This window comes from Narcine bancroftii, chromosome 1, assembly GCF_036971445.1.
Source record: "Narcine bancroftii isolate sNarBan1 chromosome 1, sNarBan1.hap1, whole genome shotgun sequence".
In the NCBI taxonomy this organism is placed as follows: domain Eukaryota; kingdom Metazoa; phylum Chordata; class Chondrichthyes; order Torpediniformes; family Narcinidae; genus Narcine; species Narcine bancroftii.
This window is the reverse complement of record NC_091469.1, coordinates 276,036,545-276,052,520: the sequence shown is the minus strand read 5'-3', so window position 1 is coordinate 276,052,520 and position 15,976 is coordinate 276,036,545. Positions and strand designations below refer to the sequence as shown.

At 36.6% G+C, this 15,976-nt stretch overlaps 1 protein-coding gene across 5 annotated transcripts in view; it reads left to right on the top strand.

Annotated features, from left to right (window-relative positions):
- Window positions 1-13,555, top strand: part of kmt5b (lysine methyltransferase 5B) — a 63,860-nt gene extending 50,305 nt beyond the window's left edge. For all 5 annotated transcript variants that reach the window (XM_069899784.1, XM_069899761.1, XM_069899767.1 and 2 more), the window contains 4 exons: window positions 1,422-1,441; window positions 1,533-1,669; window positions 3,075-3,262; window positions 11,672-13,555. In XM_069899784.1, the coding sequence (XP_069755885.1) occupies window positions 1,422-1,441; window positions 1,533-1,669; window positions 3,075-3,262; window positions 11,672-13,287 (1,961 nt within the window). In that variant the 3' untranslated portion in view covers window positions 13,288-13,555. The remainder of the gene's footprint in view (window positions 1-1,421; window positions 1,442-1,532; window positions 1,670-3,074; window positions 3,263-11,671) is intronic.
- The last annotated feature ends 2,421 nt before the right edge of the window (window positions 13,556-15,976 follow it).

The window sequence follows — 15,976 nt, the reverse complement described above, 5'->3', positions numbered from 1 at the left end:
TTAGTCAACATGGATGAGTTGGCCTGAATGGCCTGTTTCCGCATTTTATAACCTCCAAATAAATCTAAATTGCTACTTTTTGACCAATGCCTTATCTTGTTTCTCCAACTCTTGCACAGTATTATAGTAATGGCCAGATAATCATCTATCGTGTTGCTGACTTGAAAGATAAATATTATCCAAATTCTGGTAAAGGTGTCTTAGAACAGAGAACTCAAAAACAATTTACTTATCAGTGGAGCTTTGGAGAGAAGGGGAAGGAAAAAAAGTCATATTTCTTGCCTTCTTGCAATGCTAACAAGGTGATAATTGTACATTGGAGGACAACACTAAACTCAAACATTTGTGACTCGAATTGGGCTTAGCTGGCAGGGACCAATGTAACTTATCTTTACTCGATAAACTTCTTTAATCTATCATGCTACTATTCAGAAATTCCAATGTTTCAGCATCTAACCCACCAGGTAGTGTTGCAGCATGTCCTTCCGATCCACTGGGGCCCTAGTCCCTACATGGCTTTCCTTTTTGCCATGTCCTGGGTACCTGTGATTCCTTCTAACTCACCATGTTTCCAATTCCTACGATCCCTTCCAACTCTTCAGGGCTTCTGGTTTCCAAATTTCTTTTCAATTCACCCCTTACTTGGGCCATTTCCCACTTACCTATAAACTTAAGCTGGGAAATTTATTATAATACTGTTTATACATCTTTAAAAATTGAATTAAAATGTTTAGATATTAATAGAATAACATCCAATAGTCTAGAATATCTGTTGGTCCAGTTCCATTGAGAACAAGAATTTAAGATCGAGATAAGGGGGAACTGCTTCTCCAAGAGAGTAGTGAATCTGTAGAATTCTCTGCCCAAGGAAGCTGTGGTGGAGGCTGCCTCATTGAATGTTTAAGACCTAGATTTTTGAAGGATAACGGAATTTAGGGTCACAGGACAGGTGGTTAAATGCTGAGTCCACGGCCAGATCAGCCACCGTATTATTGAATGGAGGAAGAGCAGGCTCAATGCGCCAGATGGCCAATTTTTGTTCATATTTTACTGCATGTGCATTTTCCAGCAAGGCTTGTATTCAGTCTTGGCTGATTTTAACTTCCTGCTCATGACGTTTATTGCCCAAATCCATACCAGGGAGTAGAACTATGTATTGTAAAACCACTGAGTAATTCTAAACAAATATTATTAAGGTGAATGTTTTTGAAAGGGAACTTCATTCTGAGTGTTTCATGGCCACATGGTGATCATGGATAAAATACAGCCTGTTGAAAGAGTCTTTATTTTAATCGGCCCAAAAGTTTACTAAATATGCCGATACGTTTTAAAACTCTCACTTTTAAGATTTGGTTTATATCTTCTTTATGATATATTAATCAATTATTTTGTTTTCTCTCCCAATTTAATGTTTCTTTAAGACTGCAGGCCGAACTGTAAGGTAAGCAGTAATTTTCTTTTGCTTGATTATTTTTCTGAAAATTAAAATCGAGAACAAGAATTTGTATTTTATTATTTCTTTCTAATCTCAGTTTGTATCAACTGGTCGGGACACAGCTTGTGTAAAAGCATTGCGAGACATTGAACCCGGTGAAGAAATTTCCTGTTACTATGGAGATGGTTTCTTTGGGGAAAACAATGAATTCTGTGAATGCTATACTTGTGAAAGGTAAAAATATTGATTCGAATTTAATTTGATTCTAAGTAATATAAATCAATATCTCTTTGCTGCTCAGTAGGAGTTGTGTAATTAAAGCATATTTCAGTTAACATCAATCCTCTTCATGGGGCTGGCCATATGGATCCTATAGGCATCTTTGAATTGCTTAAATTTACCAGTGAAACCAAATTAAATACCCTCTTACTCAGATACCACAGTGAAAACTTGCTGGACAAAATACATCATCATCTTCTGAAACAAAACCCAGTGTTAACTCAGCATGTAATCCTCATGCAAGTAAAGGACTCGCATCTGAACAAGCCTTACCTGCAAATGAAATTGAAAACAGATTCTGGCTTCTGGTCAGGGTATATCAAAATTGGATAGCTCACATCGAATCATTTTTAAAAAAATTCAGGTGAGTCCAACAAAATAAGAACTCAGGACATCACGATGGCACAGGCGTGAGTCCTGGCGTCTCTGCTGCAGAGACCCAGACTGGATCATGAGCTCGTGTGCTTCCTGTGTGGAGTTTGATTCTTCTCCCTGTGACCCCACAGTTTTCAGTCAGGTGTTCTGCATTCCTCCCACATACCAAGATGCACTGGTGGTTTAATTTGGCTTTGGTACATAACCCTTTGGTATAGATAGATTGCAAAGAATCAAAGGAAAGTTGATAGGCATATGAGAGCAAGTTGTCAGGATGCAGGAAAATAAAAAGATGGGGTGGGGGGGCATGTGATTGATGAGATTGTTGTGTTGGGAGTCAGCACGAATCAAATGGGCTGACTCACCTGCAATATACAAAAGTGCTGGAGAAACTCAGCAGGTCACATCTAACCTCTTGCGTTGCAACAAGTTGAAATAGTTCTCTTAAAACACTTAAAATATTCAAACAAATGAAAATAATTGAACATCTAAAAGTACAAGTAATTACTTGGGCTCAATCGTTCATTCTCTTAAAATCAATGAAGTGGAGCAAGTTATTTCTGTAATTTCACAGAACTAATTTAAGAACTAGGGTCGGACAGGAGTCATGTTACTTCTGTCTGACATTGAGAGGAAATAATTAGCCTATTAGTCCAGCTAAACAGCAGTTTTTCTTTCTTGCATTAATTTTGATTATAGGGTACAAAATGGGGTAGAGACATTAGACAAATGTCAGAATTGTAAAGATTAGAGGGAGATAAGATCAGCTCAGGTGGGCAACATGAATGAATGGTTTGAAGAGGTTCTTTGCCTGCTGTTCCACTCAATTGCTGCAGAGTACCTTGGGTTTTTATGTTTATATTTTTCCCATCAATCTTTATTTAGAATATTGGGTACTTTAGTAATAGATCTGGTTTGCAGTTATAAAATGTATGCCATTGATTGAGCTATAAGAAACTATAAATTACTTGCTTTTGTATTGTAGGCGCGGCCAAGGTGCATTCAGATCAAAACCTGGACTTCCTGACCCTGTGCCAGTTATAAACAGCAAGTATGGACTCAGAGAAACAGATAAGCGTTTAAACAGATTAAAAAAATTGGGGGATAATGGAAAAAACTCTGATAACCAGTCTGTGAGCTCAAACACTGATGCAGAGATTACTCAGGAAAAAGGTAGAGTGATATCTTTTATTTTCATCCTTCTCTACCAGTTTCTTTTAGATTGACTTAATCAAATCATTGTTTTTTCCAATGGTATATTTCCTTCATCTACTCCCATTCCTATTTTCCTGTGTTTTAGTCTCTCTTGAGCTGCCCATGTTTTCATATATCGTAATGTGTCTGTTTGAAATCACAGCCATCATTGTTTTCTTCTTGTGTCCTTGCAATTCCATTAAATAGCATCGATGATCATGATAATATCATGAACCCCCAATAATCTAGTTTCCTGAACCTCAGAGGGAATCTATCTAACTAAAACATTATGATTGATATCATGAGACATTGCCCAGGTTCTTGAACAAAAATTCAATGTTAAACATAATAGCTTTCCTCCTCTTACTATCTGAAGTGATCAACCACTTCATATATCAGAACAATTCTACAGAAAAGCTTCCCTTTCTTTTACTGTCAGACAATACAAATAAATTATTCATTTCACTAACTCAATAAAGATATAAATTCCATCAATCTTATTTGCTCTTGAAATGCAACATTTTGGTAATGTACTCAAATATGCAAAATACAGAAATTCCAGCAAGTAAAAAATTGCAGTCTCAGTCAAATTTCTATTTCTTCCCATTCTGCATCTGTGATCCTGCCTATTAACAACTGCTCAAGCTTAGAAACATTTCGTCTATGTTATTGTATCTGTGCACTGCACCACAAGGTAGTGAGTAGAAATTGGAAAATTGAACAGCAAAATTCACGCCGAAGGAGCTGGTGGAGGTGGGAGGGCTTTGGATGTGTGGATAATTGGAATCCCTTCTGCAGTAGCAGGAGTAACCTGTAAAAGAAGGAAAGACTCCTCTGAAACTGGTGGTTTTCCCATTTTATCAGGGTGGGTTAAACTAGTTATGCTGGGAGGTGGGACTGAGAATGACAGGGTAAGTAATAGGGAAGGAGAACCACGTGTAGTTAATGGAGCAGGGAAGCCAGAGATGGGTGCAGTAGCATAAGCTGTGTTTCCTTCAATCCAAGGACCCTTGCAGGTAGGATTGAGCTGAGATTGTGGATCAGGGCATAAGTTTATGATGTAGCCATCACAGAAAAGTAGCTGACAGACACAGCAGCGTTCAGAAGGGATTCACCACCATGTTATCTGGATGAGGGCTTGAGTATAAAGAAAGTCTTGATAGGTCTTCATTCTAGACCAAGATTCATTACTCCTTTGTTGGGTACATGGTACACAAAAATTGTTAATATTCGTTTGCTGTAAAGGTAAGCAGAATGGGAAGAAATAGAAATTTGACTGAGACTGCAATTTCTTACTTGCTGGAATTTCTTTTTTTTTGCATGTTTGAATTTCATTGCCAAAATGTTGCATTTCAAGAGCAAATAAGATTGATGGAATTTATATCTTTATTGAGAGTGAAATGAATAATTTATTTTATATTGTCTGATAGTAAAAGAAAGGGAAGCTTTTCTGTAGAATTGTTCTGATATATGAAGAGGTTGATCACTTCAGATAGTAAGAGGAGGAAAGCTATTGTGTTTAACATTGAATCTTTGTTCAAGAACATGGGCAATGTCTCATGGTATCAATCATAATGTTTTAGTTACATCTAACTGAAGTGGAACACAAGAAATTAAGGAGAGACAGGGTAGAGCACGTAACGGCAGCATCATATAACTCAAAAGCCAGAGGAGTAGCTATATTAATCAATAAAAATGTACCAATCAAAATAGAGGAGGAAATAATAGATCCAGCAGGGAGGTATGTAATGATAAAGTGTCAGATATATTCAGAATTTTTGAATTTGCTCAATGTATATGCACCTAATGAAGAGGATCAAAAGTTTATGCAAGATACCTTTTTGAAGATTGTAGATACGCGGGGGAATATACTGATAGGTGGGGACTTTAACCTTAATTTGGACTCAAAGATGGATAAAACTGGACAAAAGACTAGCAGAAAGAACAAAGTAGCCAAATTTATGGTTAAATCGATGCAGGAAATGCAACTTATGGATATATGGAGGAGACAGCACCCAAAGGAGAAGGAATACTCCTATTATTCGAGGAGACATAAAACATATTCAAGGATTGATCTGTTCCTGTTGTCAGCCCACATCCAAGGGAGAGTTAGGAAAACGGAATATAAAGCTAGATTGTTATTGGATCGCTCACCCCTGTTATTAGCAATAGAGCTGGAGGACATCCCACCAAGAACGTATAGATGGAGATTAAACTCCATGCTACTTAAAAGACAGGAATTTAGAGAATTTATTGAGCGCCAAATTAAAATGTACTTTGAAATGAATACAGAATCAGTGAAAGACAAATTTATATTATGGGATGCAATAAAAGCTTTCATCAGAGGGCAGATAATAAGTTATGTAACTAAGATGAAGAAGGACTACAATCGGGAAATAGAACAGCTGGAAAGGGAAAAAGTAAGTACAGAAAAAGAACTAGCAACAAGGGAAAATACAACAAAAAGAAGAGAATTGGCAGTCAAAAAGTAAAATACGAAACACTACAAACGTACAGGTGGAGAAGAACATAATGAAGACAAAACAGAAGTATTATGAGCTAGGAGAAAAATCGCACAAAATACTAGCTTGGCAGCTTAAAACAGAACAAGCTAAAAGAACGGTATTGGCATCAAGGAAAAAGGACAAAGAAATTACATATAACCCAACAGAGATCAATGAAAACTTCAAGGAATTCTACGAGCAATTATTTCGAACTGAGAACAAAGGGAAAGAAGACAAAATAGATGAGTTTCTAGCTAAAATTGAACTACTGAAATTGCAAGAAGAGGAGCAAAACAAATTGATAAAACCATTTGAAATAGAGGAAATACAAGATATATTAAAAAAGCTACTGAACAATAAAATGCCGGGAGGGGACGGATTCCCAATAGAATTCTATGAAGCATTTTAAGACTTATTAATTCCTCCTCTCCTGGAAGTAATGAACCAAAATAAAGAAACACAAAACATGCGCCAGGTTCATGTAAAACAGCAATAATTACAGTAATACCAAAAACGGAGAAAGATCCAGTAACACCAGCATCATATAGACCAACATCTCTATTTAACTCAGATTATAAGATAATAGCAAAACTTTAGCAAACAGATTGGCCGACTGTGTACCAAAAATAGTAAAACTAGATCAAACTGGATTTATTAAGAAAAGACGAACAATGGATAATATCTGTAAGTTCATTAACTTAATCCATGCAGTACAAGGAAATAAGACACCAACAGTGGCGGTTGCTTTAGACGCAGAGAAAGCCTTTGACAGGGTAGAATGGAATTATTTATTCAAAGTACTACAGAGGTTCAACCTACCAGAGAAATATATTAATTGGATTAAAGGATTATATAAAGGACCATTGGCGAAGGTGACACTAAATGGATATATATCGAACCAATTTAAATTAAGCAGGTCAACTAGGCAGGGATATCCACTATCTCCCTCACTGTTCGCGTGAGCTATAGAACCTGGCAGAACTGATAAGAACAGAAAATAAAATAAAAAGGATAAAAATAAAAGAGAAGGAATATAAAATCAGTCTATTTGTAGATGACATCATAGTATACTTAACAGAACCAGAATTATCAATAAAAGAATTACATAAGAAATTGAAAGAATATGGAGAAGTATCAGTGTACAAGATCAACGCAAATAAAAGTGAAGCGATGCCAATGAATAATGCGGACTTCACAAAGTTTAAGAAAGAATCACCATTTAAATGGCAAACACAAGCAATCCGATACCTAGGTATTCGTCTAGATAATAATCTAGGCCATCTATACAAATTAAATTATCAGCCATTAATGAAGAAATTACAAGATGACTTAGAACATTGGAAAGATTTACCACTAACACTGATAGGGAGGGTAAATTGCATTAAAATGAATATCTTCCCAAGGATACAATAACTATTTCAATTGTTACCAACTCCCTTAACAGAGAAATTCTTCAATGAGCTAAAGAAAATAATAAGGAAATTCTTATGGAAAGGGGGGAAACCAAGGATAGTGCTAGATAAATTAACAGAATGGTACAAACATGGGGGCTTACAGCTACCAAACTATAGAGCACCACAATTAAGATACCTATCAGATTTTTATCAAACAAGGGAAAAACCAGATTGTACCATTAGAGCTAGATAAAATAGGGGAGAAGGTACCAGAACATATACTATATAAGTGGGATGAAAAGCTGGTGCAACGTAGGAGTTCACCAGTACTGCACCATCTGCTCAACATTTGGAAGACGATTCACGTAAAAAGGAAAAAAACAAATTACCAACTACCAAAATTATTACTGACACAAAATCAGCTAATCCCTTTCACAATAGATAACCTTTCCTTTAGAGAATGGGAGAGAAAAGGGATCAAAAGAATAGAAAATTGTTTTTTGGGAAATAATTTATTATCTTTTGAACAAATGAAGTACAAATATGGTATAACTCACGGTACAATGTTTGCATACCACCGACTGAAAACCTACTTGAAGGACAAATTGGGAAGCAGGCTGAGGTTACCAGAAGGAAGCAGTTTTGAATATGTGATTACAGACACAATGATAATTAAAAGATTTATAACAAACATGTACATCAAACTGCAAGAGAAAGAGAACGATGAAATAAGCTGTAAACCCAAACAAAAGTGGGAACAAGATCTAAACATAAAGATAGAGAATGAAACATGGGAAAAGCTATGCTCCGGAACTATGAGAAATACAATAAACACGAGGTTATGCATGATACAATATAATTGGTTACACAGGCTATACACCACGCCCCAAAAGTTAAATAAATGGGACCCAACAGTATCAGACAGATGTTTTCGCTGTAAGAAGGAAACGGGAACAACAGTACATGCAATTTGGGCATGTGAGAAAGTGGAAAAGTTTTGGGAAGATCTAAATCAGGTATTAAATAAAATCACAAAAAGCAACATACCAAAAAATCCAGAGATCTTTCTTCTAAGTAATATATGAAGTAAGGAATTAGGCCTCAAATTGGATGAAGCTCAAAAAAGATTTATTATGATAGCCTTAGCTGCAGCAAAAAAATGTATAATGTCAACCTGGAAATCAGAAGAGAGCCTGAGAGTACAGCAATGGTACATAGAAATGAATAAATGTATTCCATTGGAAAAAATAACATATAATTTAAGAAATAACGTCACAGTATTCGAACAAATTTGGGAACCGTACATGGAACACAACAGAGAGGGCCTACCGCGGACCTCCACCCCCTAAAATGGTAGAATGAGAAGACGACGAAATGAACTGACCCAGTATGTAAAAGTAGATGACATAATTTTCTTGTCTATTTTCATTGTGTGAGGACATTGTTTAATGGGTTTAATGTATCATATATGTTGAACGTTTAGTGGGTGGGGAGGGGGGGTGAAGGAGGGAGGGGGGGAAAGGGGAGAAAATGACACTGTATATTCAAGAGGGAAATGTTTGTGTGTATTTTGGTTAATATGGTTCATAGTGAAAAATTAAAAATTTTTTAAAAATCATAATGTTTTAGTTAAATATATTCCCTCTGAGGTTCAAGAAACTAGATTATTTGGAGTTCATGATATTATCATAATCATTGATGCTATTTAATGGAATTGCAAGGACACAAGAAGAAAACAAGGCAATGATGCAACTACTCTGGCACTCCAATAAGAGAATGAGAAGCAAAAGAGAGTTCCTTCAGAGACTGCTAGTGCTTCTTGATTCACCTCCTTTGTTCCCATAACATCTGTAGTTGCACCATACCCTGTTTGTTCCAGCAGTTAACCTGAGCTCCAATTTCTGAACCTCCAATACAATTAGGTAGCTTTTGACATCTGAGGCCCTTTGGGTGCACAGCTCATCATCACCACCCTCCCAGTCTCGCTATATAGTTTGTACGAGCCAGTCTCTTGAAGCCTCGTGTGAGTCCTTTGCCTCTGAGTCCCTCACTGGTCCACTTCTGTGCTACTATACTGTAGGGTTCTCTTCCAACCTTTTCAGCAGGAGGGTTCCCTGTCCAGGTCCACTGATTCCCCAGAATCTGCATTCCCCTTGGTCTGCTGCCAAGCATGGGTGCCACTATCTTGGGCAAAGCACTCCGTGGGTTTGCTGATTTAAAAAAAAAACACGCACACATTCCTTCCACAGGCCATTTAAAACCTATGCAGAGCCAACAGGATAGCAACTAGGCGGTAGAACCCCATGGAGGACTGCTGTGCCTCTGCGCCCCAGTTTCCTGAGTCTGCACCACCCTTACAGCACCTGCAGCATGACCATCATTTTGTTCCTGAAGTGTGGAGGGCTAAAGGGCAGGCTTATTGAGGTATATAAAACTACGAGGAGATTAGATCAAGTGATTGCTCAGACTTTTTCCCCAGAGTTGATTATAGAACTGAGGGCGTAGCTTTAAGGCGAGGGGAGAAATCTTTAAGGCAATGCAAGGGGCAACTTTCCTGCCAAAATTAGCATTTCACACTTTTATCATTATCCTACAGTTCCTAAAAAAGATAATTAGTATTTTGTATCTGCTGCAGGCTCAGCTTTTGTTTCAATACTTCCCTGTAATTCCTTGTTTTTTTTAAAACTTAATCTCTCTAACCCACTACCATTATAGAAATTTCATCTTCATATAGATATATCATTATGAGTTAAAGGGCTATTCAGTCCATCATACGTATGCAGTCTTTGAAAGAAAACCTATACAGTCCTGTTCTCTCACTTACTGGTCATTTGTTCATTTACATACTGTGTACCCATTAACTACCCTGTGATTTCTCCTGCACTAGGGGGAATCTGGGAAGAAACACAGCATGGGTCTTGGTTATAGTGTTCTTTTGGGTTGCATAGTAATAAACTTTATCTATTCAAAACACTCAACTGTTACACTCTTCAGATTCTTCCTTTTAAAAGTGTGATGATTGAATCTGTAGTTCCATGCCTCCAGGGATTGCTGTAGAACAAGGATTTCTGAACTCTTCAACACTTCTGAGCTATAAATTTTCTTTGTAATTTATGTCATAAAATTTTAAATTTTAAGTGGACTGGATCTTAATGCAACTATTGGCTTTTAAATGAGAGCAAGTCTGGGCAGCAGACTGTAATGTCACTGGATTTCTCACACTTGTGATATATTCTCCATTTATACTGGGCAAATCTCTGTTCCTGTCATTTTGACAGGATATGTAATGGGGTTCATTTGATGGGGATTATGGGCATGTGGATGTAAACAGAGGAAATTAGCTTGTAAATTGGTTTGCTTTAATATATTTTTAAAAAATTTTAATAAAGCTTCTAAGCTTTTTTATATTTACAAATATTTGATTTTAATAATTTTTAAAAGTTCCTGAATATGAGAGTTCTGATATTTAGCAAAACCGGATGTAAGCCTTTGCTGGTTGTCATTTTGCTAGAAGTATTTGGAGGTAGTTGTTTAGGTGTTCCTCAATGCAATAGTGGAGTCCATGTGGTTGTTCAGGCTTTGTCTCTTGGCCAACAACGTAGCCCCACTGCCTCTGGATTTGCAAGTCTAGACTTGTTTTATAGAGAGTACACCTAGGACATTAAGATTGAATCAGGTTTTGTTATCATGAAATTGTGTTATAAAATGTATTGTTTTATGGCAGCAGTATTATGCAGAACAAGGTGCAAAGTTACTGTAAATTACAATTTTGTAAATACAAGATTTAAAAAAATACTCATGCAAAAAAAAAGAGAAAATGTGAGGTAGTGTCAATAGGTTCATTGTCCATTCAGAAAACTGATGGCAGAGGGGAAGAAGCTGTTTTTGTAACTTTGGGTGTATATTCCCCCTCCTCTGAGATCTTGATAAAGGAATTATCATCCATATTGGTCCTTTGCGTGGGCCCATATGAATATTCTTATAAAATCTACAATGTGCTTGATTTGTGATGTAAACATTTTCAATGTTAAAGCATGATTTATTAACTTTAAGAGCTGAAGATCCAAGGTTTGAACAGGAACCAATAAAAGTTTCTATAGGTGAATGACTGAGCAGAAAATGTTGGGATGCATTTAAAAAAAAACTTAGCTGTATCTATTTGAGTAAGGAAGGACAAAAATTATACTTGTCCTTTGAAAGTTCTCTGTGTTTCTTCTTTGAAGTTTGAGTTGTCCAAAGTGAAAGCGTAACAATTTGGGCATAGTACTAGTGTTGCTGGTTCATTGACATTTCCTGCAATTGTAGCCTATTACTATTAAAATGACAACATGCAAGTATAGTGAATATACGGAAGAAAATCATTTTGGAATCAATGGTATATCATTGGGGTTTCAGTATATATTTGGACATCCAATATAATATAGTTTTCTCATGTAGTTTTTAATATAAAATAATAATTGCAAATTATACTATTTATTTCTCTTTTTCAGCTGCAACTAGAAAATCAATCAATTTAAAAAAGGATAGTAAAAGCCGAACAAGGCAAACTTTACCGAGAACATCAGCTGCCTCTAATTCTACCTCATCCTCTTCAAAAATGTGTTCTGTAGGTAATTCCAAGGTACCAAAGAAACTGAAAACCTCAAGACCGGTCAGGTCTTTGGCCTCAAAATCTAGATTAAGAAGTGAATCTAGAAGATCAGAGCAAAAGACCACTTTTGGAAGTCTTGAAATGGATAACCTCGTGCTGAAGGAGCCTAAAGTAGTTCTTTATAAGAGTTTGCCGATTGAGAAGGACAAAGATTTAGAGGGGCCCGGAAAGATGGTAGGTTCAAGTCGATGCCTGACCAGGCATGCTGTTGGAGGAAATAACCTCCGTTCTGTCAAAGAGCTGCACAAAATTCCTCACTTACATAATGGGTCTATTCCTTGTGCCTACATGACCCGGCGGGCAAAAAGAACAAGACTTGCCCTCAGAGAGGCCTGTGAGATTTCTTCGCTAGATCTTGAACCAAATACAGTGGAGAGTGAAAGTATTCATTGCACAGGAAAAAGTGAACTTGTGGACTCCATTCAACATGTCTTTGATGGCACCAGTGTAAATCCTTTGATCCAAGAATCTGATGTAGGTACAAACTGCCAAAAGAGTGGGGTATGTTTGAGTAGGAGGAGGTCACAAGGAAAGCTCGAAAAAATTGGTGTACAATTGGATAAAGGTGAGCACACGTTGTCATGCTCTGTCAAAGAGGATGTGATGGGGGAATCTCTACCACAGTTGGTAAGTCCTCCCATTCGCAGTCTTAATGGGGGTGAAAAAGTTGATTTGATGAATGTATCTGGTGTTTACAGAGACTGTGTTGGTTCATCAAAAAGTGACACTTCAGATACCTTCATGGTTTCTCACAAATCAAAAAGTTCACAATCTCATCAAATAAAAGGTGACTATTCCAGATCAACAGGAGAAAGAAACCGGAAGAAACGACGAATCACAAGATATGATGCACAATTAATACTTGAAAACAGCACTGGGATTCCCAAGTTGACTCTACGGAGAAGACGTGACAGCAGTAGTAGTAAGACTAATGACCAAGAAGTGGATGGAAAGAAATCCAAAATTAGTATCAAACTGAGCAAAGACTATGAAAATGACAAAAGTAACAATTATGTAGCAAAGCTCAGTAATGGTTTCACAGGCTCAGGAAATAATTCTACAAAACTCAAAATCCAGCTGAAACGTGAGGAACAGAATCAAGGAATTAAGCGATCACACTCCATCAGGGAAGACCGATGTGACAGTGGTGTGTGTTGTGACAATGCTGTGTTTTTGAAGCCTAATAGGGAGTTGTGTGAGCGTAGACAACACCGAGATGATGAAGAAGATGGGGAGGAAGACGATGATGATGATACTTCATCTTTATCATCCTCCTCCTCATCATCATCGTCTTCTTCGTCATCCGAGGATGATGATTATGATGATGAGATTGAAGATGACTTTATTCCACTTCCTCAGGCAAAAAGATTAAGACTGATTGTTGGTAAAGACTCCATAGATATTGACATCTCATCAAGGAGAAGAGAAGATCAGTCTTTAAGGCTTAATGCATAAATTTTGGTTCTATACTAACCCTAATGTACAGTACTTTCCAATCAATTATTCCACATTTGAATGAATTTACTGTAAAATTTTGATGGCACTTCTGTATTCATTATCAACATAAATATTGTAGAAAGTGTACAGTATATTGATTCATTTGATTTGTTTTTTGCAGATTTTTATTGTACTATTAATAGCCTTACCATGTGCAATTCTGAGTTTTGGAGGGAACTCGCTCTGTGGTAGAATTAAGGTATAAAGCAGAATTGTTGTACCTAAAGACCAGGTTTCTTCTCATTTATTTCTCCTTTTGAGCCTCAATATTTTGAAACACAATTATGGTGGACATTCTGTTTTTTAAAAACAAAAACATGAGCAGTCGCTTGCTATGCTTTATAAATGAAGGTTGAAGAAAATAAAAATCAAGGCAGCAAGTGCAAGCAAACGACACAAATTTCTAACAGCTGTCCTTATCACCAGCAAAGGAATTGTAGCTTTTCGACTTGTTCGCTCGGTGTTTTCCCCAGGTCTTGTCAGTTTTACACTGTATGCTGTCCCAGATGTACTGTTCATGGCCTTTGTTAGTAGCCAGCTATTGGTTGAAAGTTTAAATAAATGGAGTTGTTTCAATAAAATAAGTGTGAGCCATTCGGTGACCTTGGAATAGAGGATGATAGGTGCAGGGTATAGTTCTTTACAGCCTTAACTCTGGATGTAGTTTATATAACACTTCTATATGTCAATTATTTAGAATTCTTGTGTTCACTTTTGACTGTTAATAACTGAGAATAATATTTGTAGGTTTCCTGGAAAAAAAACTGGTCCTGTGATTAACTTTTTAAAAAGTAAGTCAACACCTTTTTGTAATAGATTTGGTATTAAAATCATCAAAATTGAATTTAAATTTGAACGTTTTATATGAAAAAGAATTGTCTATGTATTATGAAACAATGATCATCCAGCATATATTTCCACCTGCATTGTTGGCACATTACAGCATATTGATAGATGACAATTGGATTTAGCCAAAGATTGTAAATTAATTCTATGAAAATGATTATTAGCTGGATTAGTTACCACACAAGACTTGCACATAAGGTTTGTGCTTGCATTGACCAACTGCTACTTTCTCTTCTATTTTCATTGTTCGAACAGTGAGTTTAAAAGTCTCTTGCATAATAATTTTGTCTAGTTATTTTTTGTAAAGTTGCGTTTTGTTGTGAAAGCGCACTGATGCCCAAATGAAAAACAATGTAAAGCTAATCCAAATGAATTTTGATTGATTTTGGATTCATCCAAGAACCATCATTTTAATAAATAGGGACTGATCTGCACAAGTGGTTTCCAGCCCTCAAGATACTTAAAAAAAAACTAAACATTGGATAATTGGTTTATTCTGTAGAAGTTCTCAAGCCCTAAATGCAAGTTTTGTTTTTAATTCCTGTCATTATGGAAGGTAGGGATGATATTTTTACAAAATAGATGTCCTTCTCTTATTTGGATCGGATCCTGTCTACACTCCCCAAGTTTTATATTGGGGTTTTGTTTGTCAGGTTTGTATTGCAGTTTGGAACCTAATACTTTGATAATTTTTCTGCACATCTTGCCTCTTTTTTGTATTTTTTGGCTATTTTTTATGGGCTTTCATAAACATATCATGGCTATCATTCTATATGCCTATTTCTCTATAATTCTTTATTTTCACTTTTAGTGTGAATCCTTCAACGTACTCAGGCCAGGGTGCTATCTTACTTCTGCTATTGCATTTTTCTTTCATCTCAACCTGTTTTTTCATTCACCTTATTCTGTCCGTGATGCTACTTTAAATATCCTTCTCTTGTTCAATTTCTCTTAAGTTTTTTGTCTCACACCAACTTTCTCCATTCCCACTCCCTTCGTCTCATTCTGATTATCCCATGTTCTCACTATTTTGTTATTTGTGGCCTTGTATTATGCACATGTTTGTCTCTTTTGTACATAATTAATCAACATTTCATCATTTTTTTCCTCTCTTCAAAAATATTTTTGTTTGCAGACCCTGATTTCTCCTATGCGCTTTCCAGAATTACTCCAAAATGTTTTGTGTGCTTGAAAGTGGGAGGAGGGGTATTTTCCCCCTGAATCTGCACTGTTACTCAATAAAATTATGGCTGATCTTTCATTTTGGGTTTTTTTCCATGTACTGGCCTTGTGTATCCATTGTGCTTTCAAGAAAGGTCACTCTCTTCACAACTCTCTGAAGTTGACCTTTGGCCCAACTCATCTGTCAGCCACATTTTCTAACTGGGCTAGTCCCATTTGTTTAAATTTGCCCCATATGCCTCTTACCATCTCCATACCAAGTACTATTTAAAGTGTCTTTTAAGCATTATAGTTTTACACAGCTGCAGAGCTTCCTCTGGGAGCTTGTTCCATATGTGTACCACCTGTATGGAAAATGTTGCCCCTCTTGTCTCTTTTAAGATCTTTTCACTTTCACCTTAAATATATCCCCTCTATTTCTGGACTTCTGTACCTGAGGAAAAGACTATGACATTTCATCTTTTCTATGGGTTTTCAAGATTTTGTGTACCTCATAAAGGTCACCCCTTAGTCTCTTCTTTGCCAGGAAATAAAGTCCCAACCTTTCCAGTCTTCCCTTTAACTAAACCCTTCCAATCCTAATAACATTGTCATGAATCTTTTTAGCTTAATGAAATCC